We start from the raw sequence: 8,442 nt of genomic DNA, 5'->3' as shown, positions 1-8,442 counted from the left end.
GCTATCAATCTGCTATCAGATTCTGTGAGCAGGCTTTGCTAGCAGATCGTAAGCCTAATGCGGACATAACAGATGCCAATTTGCTCGCAACTTTTTAGTATATCTGTTGCCAATCTGCTGGCATATTGCGCGCATTTTGCTTACTGGGAATGAGCTAAACTCACCCAAATAGCACAATAATGTTTTAAAAACATAGGTACTGGACGTTTTGTACATATTTAAACTATTCAGATTATATCCTCTGACATTTGTAGAATATTCTAAAGATGTACAGTGTTATTTTTCTGGACATTTTAAAATTGTCTATTTTAAGTATCTAATGAGAGTATCACAAATAGATCTATGTAAAACGTTTTTCTCAATTCAAATAGACATACAAGATAGTAACAAATAAACTCGGATTTACATTAAAAATGAGTAACATATTTAAGTAGGAGAGAACAAGATCATGGCATTAAGCGATTTGGACCGATCATCAATTACAAGAAAGAATATCTCTAATCATGTGTTTGACGGTATGTTTGTGTTAAAAAACCCAATATATTGCCAAATACATTTAGAGATATTCTTTCTTGTAAATGAGATGATCAATCTCACTAAGCACCGTTCCCCGTTCTCCCCTAATTAGTAAAATCTACTTAAAAAAATTAAAAACAAATTTAAAGTAGGTAATGCAGCTACATACATATGTCACTTTGCTAAACAATATTTAGTAGAGCGTGAGATTGATAATCTTGCCACGCGGGTTCGAGTCCTGTCGTGATTTTCGTTTTTTTCTCTATATATATATTTTTTCTTTTTATTAAAATTTGCTATTATTTCACACTAATTTTCAATTTTTACATAGTTTTTTTATTTTCAATAAATCAATGTTAAAATATTAAATAATTATATATGTCAATTTTTATTTACTCTTATTATTATAATTGTAATAACTTTAAAATATAAACAAATTAAAAATTATTGTAAAATAATAAAATTTAAAAAATAAGAGAAAGAAAAAATAGGAGTTACGACGGGACTGGAAGAATTAGTAAAATCATTAACCCTATGCTCAACCACTGCACTATCAAATTAATTAGGATTTAGTTCTACAAAACTGAAGAATATTGCGCAGCATGTACATTAAACCAAAATGGCTTAATAAGATGGACATTTTTAAAACATTCAAATATAAATACACTTCGTCTAATAATGTACATTCTTAAAACATATGATGTTTAGTCGAAACGTTTCGACTAAATAAAACCGAAATTTGGACGTCCAATGAACGTTGTGTGCTGTCTGGGCAGGTGATTTAGTAGACCACTCAATATCACCTCTCCTGCTTATTTATGAACCAGAAAAAAACAATTTATCCACCCACCGAACCACCCACACACACGCGCGCGCATATACAAAATAAAGATTTAAAGAGTGACCCTATAAAACCTTTCTTTTTCGCTCCTTTCGTCAATCTCATGAATCCGTTCGGAATTTGGTCTAAATATTAGTTTATGATGATACAATAACGTAGGTAGATAAAATTTCAAGATAAGCATAGAAATGGTTTCGGATTTATATAAGATCAAAGTTGTCGAATCCACTGAGCAAATCTTGCGATAAAATAGTAAATTCCAAAATAAATGGTAAACCATAGAACTAGCAATCTAAAGCTCATAAATCACAATTTTTCAACCAGAAAACCCAAAACCCACATATCCAGGACTCATCGAGCCTTAAATTACAAATTTACATACAAGTTATCCCATTTCAAAGTAGTTTCTGGAACATTGATTTAACAAAACATTTTAGACAAAAATGTTTCAGATAAAAAGTTGTAGCGCATTAAGAGGAACTTCTTTTTGACGTCGGTGAAGAAGCTTACATATTATTGTAGTATATTGCAATAATATACCTAAACCTAATCAATATTGTACAGAATTACAGTTTCAATGAATCACAACTTTGAGCTTCCATATATCTGAAACTATTTGTATGCTCATTGAAATTTTATCCAGGTAATTATAGCATCAAAAACTAACATTTAGACCACACGGGATTTATGAGGTCGACAAAAGGAACGAATTTTGGAGTCACACTTTGACTATGCAATCTCCACGCAATACACTTTGGATAATGTTGACAGTATTGTACCTTTCAAGTCTTATAAATCGAAAAAATGTAATCAATGAAAAAATACTTTATTGTAGTGTTTTGGAAAGCTCTCGAAAATAAGCTACGAGAATACGTAATAAAAATAGGGTTTTGTTTACAAAACGCGACTTTGAGAACTCTACTCAAACTCTTATTAACATTAAGTAAATTTTGTTTATTTAAGTGTAAGCCCTACAAATTATCTCTTTACATATTTTTTGGTTACATTTCGAGATATTTTAGTTAGAAAGTTCGTTTCTGAACTTTCAAAGGATCTTTGGTTACATTTCGAGATATTTTAGTTAGAAAGTTTGTTTCTGAACTTTCAAAGGATCTTGTATAATATATATTATATAGTAATATAAGTATACAAAGTCCTTGTATAGTAAGTATACAAAAACTTTGTATATATACATGTCCGCATATAAGTACCTTGATTGCGGTAAACTCTTCACTGTTTCTGTTTACTTTGCCTTTCTCAGCCACTATCTCGCTGTATAAAATATTTAAGCTTTGTTGCATTGTTAGCGCGCAATTTGTTTTGTTAATGTCTCTTGCTTTTCCTAACGTAGTTTTAATAATATCACCATAATCGTTGTAATATTTAACATAGTGTTTAAATACATCAGCCGCGGCTTTTGTAGGAATCATATTATACACAATTAATTTGCAATAACTAGCTAAAAAATTTCTTCGTTTATGCAATTCTTCAATTTTTGAGTGTTCATCGTGTTCATCTGCAAAATGTTCGAGATTAATTAGATATGCGTTGTATATATTTTAATACATTTTTTTCAAAAATGTTTATGTAATTACTTACCATCTTCTTCTTCAAAAAAGACATATTCCTGTATAAATCTGTTGAGCATATTCTGTATTGCTGGATCAGGCTCATAAACTAACTGATGCATCAAAGGATCATTATGAGAAGTAAGTTGATTGCAAAACACTACTAATAAATCACACATCGTATTATATGCTTCTTCTCTCAAGATTTGCGATCGCTATATAAATATTGTTTATGAAAAAAATTATAATAATTCTAGATTTATCATGTAAAAAGTATAAATTTTTGCCTTTAATAATTACCGTATTAGTATTTTCAGTACTATCATCCGAAGACACAGTGACAAAATGACGCATCGAACCCATAAATGAATGCAAGCGTTCTTTTAATTGCCGACATTCGTCCTCACCACGACTACCCGAATCCGCATCCATCACTTGAAGTTGACCCCATAAAATGGCAAAAAAGCACGCACTTATACAATATTTAACTGCTTCATACGGTAAACATCTGCAAATAAAAATAATAAATTGTTTATGTCTCTGACATGTAATATTTTATATTATAATAGCTTTAATTTATAAATATAGCTTCAATATATTTAATAAAATATATAAAAAAATGAAATACTTTGAAGGATCCTTTGCATCTTCAATGTCCTTGTACAATGAATCCCATATACCCCATGGATTCATATTATGACATGAATAGAAGATGGACACTTTTTTGAGCGACTGTACAACGTTAAATATTTCATCTTCGTCTGGTTCTTCATCACCTTCAATTAGATTTCTATACTCGTCGATCGCTTCTTTATATTTGTTAACGATAGAATCAATTAAAGTAGAACGAGCGACATCACATCTAAAACAACACAAGTAAATAAGACATGTACTCTTGAAGCAAATAGTATATAGATTATCAGGGAAATGGAAGGAAAAGCTACATACCTGGTAAAGATAGCATTACTTTCCGCACACATATATTCCAAAGTTTTAGCTGCCGTATCTAGAACTTCAGTGTCGTGCATTTTTTCCACAATGGTGTGAATTTTATTTAATAAAGAATCCAGATTCATTTCTTGCCTAGATTTAGTGTAAATATCTAAATCAAAATATTGAGGGATCGCAAGCAAGTTAGCTAACTTTTCTGGGTCTGCTCTATACTTATCAAGTAACAGTGGTAACGTTTGAATAAAGTGTTCTGTCAATCTTTGCTTATCATCTTGTACTTGTTTCTGTTCTTTAACCGATAAGATTTTTCGCGTGGATCCGCGACCGACCGGTGCTTCACCCGTAGCAGCTTGTTTTATGCAACATACCATTAACTCGATAAGAGACGTTTCTTTCTGATTATCTAACGCTTCTTCGTCGGGACCAGCCTCCTCTATTAGAAGATCTGTCATACACTCCCAATCTTTCATCATTTGATTGGTCTCAATTAGAGAATCTACTAGATACGCTCCATGTTCGTGCAACTCGGATTCAATGAAAAACAGAACAAGGTCGCGTATAAGCGGTGTATTCGGCAATCGTTTCTTGCCGCGTCTGGTCTTAACACCTTCTACAGCTTCGTCATCCGGGCGGAATAAACGCTCATTTAAAAATTCACCTGCTGCTTGAGCAACCGCGCGATGTGACGAATAAACAAGCTCATAAACGTGCTCACAGTCTTTATCGGTGAGAATTTCTCTATGATGTTTTAAAATTGAAATAACCAGCTTTACAGCTTGAACAGCCACATCGTATTCCTTATCTAATGTCATCGCAACGATTCGGTCTTTAAATTTGCTTGTGAACAACTCGAGTTTCGTTTTTAGCTCTTCCGAAGCATACAATGGTTGCAATGCCTGCAGACACTTAAGTCTGACTTCTCCAACTTTATCGTGTAAGGTCCAGCCTGCAAGAAAATAGATTGTATATTAAAATTAATAACTTTTGTAAACATTTTCTATTATACTATATATAAAAAAAGAAACTTTTCTGCATGTACCAATATACTTCAAATATGAATCATCCAAGAAATTTTGATGAAACTTTTTCATCCAAACACCAATTTCTGCCATACAAATTGCACGTATTTCGGGTAACGTATCTCTATATCTATGAACAAAAACAGACTTGAACATATATGTAAGCATATTTTTTATTTCGTCCATGTTCTCTTCCAATTCTTTTCGTTTTGCCATCAAAGATTCTAATCTGTCTGCTGCTCTTTTTTCTCGAGCTTTCTGTCGCTCAGCTTCATATTGACGTTGTGTATTATCCAGATTTATAGACACAGTTAAAGCAACATCTACTAACGCTGTCATCAATTTCATAGCTAAAGATGCAAAAGAAAATAATACAATTATTCTTTTAAGAAAATAGGGAAGAGGTAATAATGAGCTGTACACCTGATGTTCGGGTAAAATGTTTCTTTATTCCAAAGATTTAACAATTGATGCAAACGTTTTGATCCACTATGGGATCTTCTTCAGTGTCTAGTTTGAGGGAAAACAGGGGAAGTGGCAACTCAGTAACCGTTTTCCTGTATGCAGCTGACGGTTATTGAGTTGCCACCTCTCCTTTTTTCCCTCAAACTAGACACTGAAGAAGATCCCATAGTGGATCAAAACGTTTGCATCAATTGTTAAATCTTTGGAATAAAGAAACATTTTACCCAAACATCAGGTATACAGTTCTTTATTGTCTCCTCTGTATTTTCTTATTGAAACATATCACGAGCACGAAACATAATTTAATTATTCTTTTATTGTATATTTTATATGTAGAGCTATGTTCAAAAACGTCACTTGCGTGCAAACATCATTCTATCTTTGTTATATCTAATAATGAGCGATAAAGTGCACGAGTGTTTTCAAACGCAGCCCAGCATAACATTTATTTACTATATTTATTATATTGAACTTATTTATTATTTACTATATAATTTACTATATTGAACTTATTTATTATTTACTATATTGTACTTATTTATTATTTACTGTATTTACTATACTGTCTTTACTTATTATTTACTATATTTCCTATTTTGTACTTATCTATATTAGTAAATTGTCTAGCTTTCTCAGACTTACCTGCAAGTGTTGCAGTATGTCTGAATGCTCTCACTTGTGAATCTGAGAGTCCAGTTAACAAAGAGATAATATTATCCATCAAAAACTGATCATATATAATAGAGTACTGACACTGTCGAACAAGAATCTGAACAAATTCACAAAAATTGGCGCGAAATTTTTTCCATTGTTGTCCAGTCATTATTAAGGGATATTCACCACTTTCCTAGAAAGTAACGTAGTAAAAATAAATGTAATATAAATGTAATAGTAAAAATACATGTTATGTGCAATTAACAAAATATATTATATGTAGAAAATATACTTCATCAAATTCTTCAGTCATCTTGCGAATAATTGCTACATGTTCCATAGTTTGTTGCATCTCAGGAGTGATACTACCTTTGCAACCACTAGCATTGATAAAAAATTGCATCAGCATAAGCAATGCATTTTCTCTGTTACTCTTGTACTTCTCTATCCAGTCATCAACAATGGTCTAAATATTAAATGTTATTGCAATATTAAATGTTATATTTGTAAATATAAAACTATTGCTATATAAATTTTTGTGTCATTATATTTAATTATATTGAACTAATTCCATGGAAATAATAATATATTAATATTAAGTAATGAAAACATACTGTAAGTGATGTACGATTGTTTTTTATTATAGAATAAAGACTAGCTTCATCTTCAGAATTCTGAGAATGATGTGTCTTTTTGCCACGTCCTCGTCCACCACTACTTCTCCCTTTGATAGCAGATGGAGTATATTCTGTATCAATTTCTTTATATTTTGGTTGCTGCACTACACCTCCTTTTAAATTCACCATAATTATTGTTTGCTATATAAAATATTATCTCACCATAAATGTATATACATATATGTATACAAACAAATATAAACATACCACGCATTCTAGCACGTGCATTACGTGTTATTCTAACATTGGGTGTCATAGGAGCTTCAAATTGTGTCTGATTGTCAAAATTTGCAGACTGTTCCTGATATTGTTGTTGAGATGTACTTGGTGAACTATAGCTCTCGGAAGAATAATGTTCTGGACTATAAAAATATTAATTGTTACATATATCACTATTGCATAAAAATATTAATTGTTACATATATCTTATTATTGCATAGTAAGACATATGTAACAATTAATATTTTTTGTTCATATATCTTATTCTTGCATAATAAAATATATGAACAAACTTAGTAGTACAGTACTAATAATAGTTATGTTCAGAAAACAACAGTTGTACAACAGTTGAGAGTGTTGCTTGTGATTGAATCATATATGTTTTAGATAATAGATTATTTGTAGAAAAATAGTCCTATTATATACACAAGTAATAAGTATACAGATAATAATCTCTCAAAAATTATTACAGATAATAATCTCTCAAAAATTATGCAATTGTTGAGCTTTCTAAACATAACCAATGAAATAAATATTTACGTTGGATTGTGCAGTGGTGTTTGTGAAGCATGATTATATGACATATATGCATTATAAGACTCGTTCGCATCTCCACCAGAATTATCATTCATAGGCGTCGAAGGAGTCATCGGAGTTTCATATTCTGGCGGTACAGGATCGTCCATCCGAATCCGCTTCCCACCTCTTCTATGCATCATGTTGACGTTTTCACCGATTTAACGCTAATAAAAAGACGTATCCAATCTCACTGATAATGTCAAATGCATAAGCTATTTCCTTCAATTTTTTTCGAAAAAATTGTAGAAAAATAAAAACTCACAATTCAAATGTATACCAGCAGTTATATAAAACACTCACATTTATAGCTTTTTCACGCACAAAGTATACACATCACATAAAACGCTTACAAATTGTTTACTGTTCACTTATGGATGCTTTCCAGTCAGTGTTGCAAACTCTGGCCGGCTCAAGTTGCGTTCGGAAACATCACTAGTGTATATTTTATCTTTATTACTCATTATATATAAAACAAAGATAGAATGACGCTCGTGTGTACACGAGTGCTGTTTCCGAACGTGACGTCAGTGTACGATATTGGAGAGGCTGTACGCGCATGCGTGACGAAATCNGAGAGAATCCAGTAACGTATGGCTGCGTTCGTGTTTTACTGGCAGTACTGAAAATCTATAGATTCGTGTCACGTATACTATAGATTTTTCAGTACTGCCAGTAATAACCGAACAGGGCCTATATGGCCTGTTCTACAATACAGTCGTAAGCCGTAAGTCGTAAAGGGTCGTCTACAATGGAGAGTTTTAGACCGTAACAGTAAGAAATTGACAAATCACAATCGATTATTCTTCTGTACTTTGTCTGTGATCGGTCAATTTCTTACTATTACGGCCTACAACTCTCCATTGTAGACGGCTCTTAAGAAATTGACCGATCACAATCAATTATTCTTCTTTAATTTGTCTGTGATTGGTCAATTTCTTACGACTTACAGCTTA

The 8,442-nt window shown here is 31.9% G+C and overlaps 1 protein-coding gene across 3 annotated transcripts in view; it reads right to left on the bottom strand.

The window, feature by feature from the left end:
• LOC109861668 (cohesin subunit SA-2) overlaps window positions 1-8,006 on the bottom strand; it is a 16,117-nt gene extending 8,111 nt beyond the window's left edge. For 2 of the 3 annotated variants that reach the window (XM_020441403.1, XM_020441405.1), the window contains exons 1-12: window positions 7,752-8,006; window positions 7,451-7,653; window positions 6,899-7,053; window positions 6,629-6,804; window positions 6,307-6,480; window positions 6,003-6,207; window positions 4,916-5,245; window positions 3,874-4,822; window positions 3,554-3,787; window positions 3,226-3,433; window positions 2,957-3,140; window positions 2,569-2,873 (exon numbers count right to left, since the gene is read on the bottom strand). In XM_020441403.1, coding sequence (XP_020296992.1) covers window positions 2,569-2,873; window positions 2,957-3,140; window positions 3,226-3,433; window positions 3,554-3,787; window positions 3,874-4,822; window positions 4,916-5,245; window positions 6,003-6,207; window positions 6,307-6,480; window positions 6,629-6,804; window positions 6,899-7,053; window positions 7,451-7,629 — 3,099 coding nt within the window. In that variant the 5' untranslated portion in view covers window positions 7,630-7,653; window positions 7,752-8,006. The remainder of the gene's footprint in view (window positions 1-2,568; window positions 2,874-2,956; window positions 3,141-3,225; window positions 3,434-3,553; window positions 3,788-3,873; window positions 4,823-4,915; window positions 5,246-6,002; window positions 6,208-6,306; window positions 6,481-6,628; window positions 6,805-6,898; window positions 7,054-7,450; window positions 7,654-7,751) is intronic. The other variant, XM_020441404.1, reaches the window with a different exon arrangement.
• Between the last annotated feature and the right edge of the window lie 436 nt (window positions 8,007-8,442).

The sequence above is a fragment of the Pseudomyrmex gracilis genome, unplaced genomic scaffold (genome assembly GCF_002006095.1).
Source record: "Pseudomyrmex gracilis isolate BER0280 unplaced genomic scaffold, ASM200609v1 scaffold_915, whole genome shotgun sequence".
Lineage (NCBI taxonomy): Eukaryota > Metazoa > Arthropoda > Insecta > Hymenoptera > Formicidae > Pseudomyrmex > Pseudomyrmex gracilis.
The sequence above is the reverse complement of the archived record's forward strand: the minus strand, read 5'-3'. Positions and strand labels throughout refer to the sequence as shown.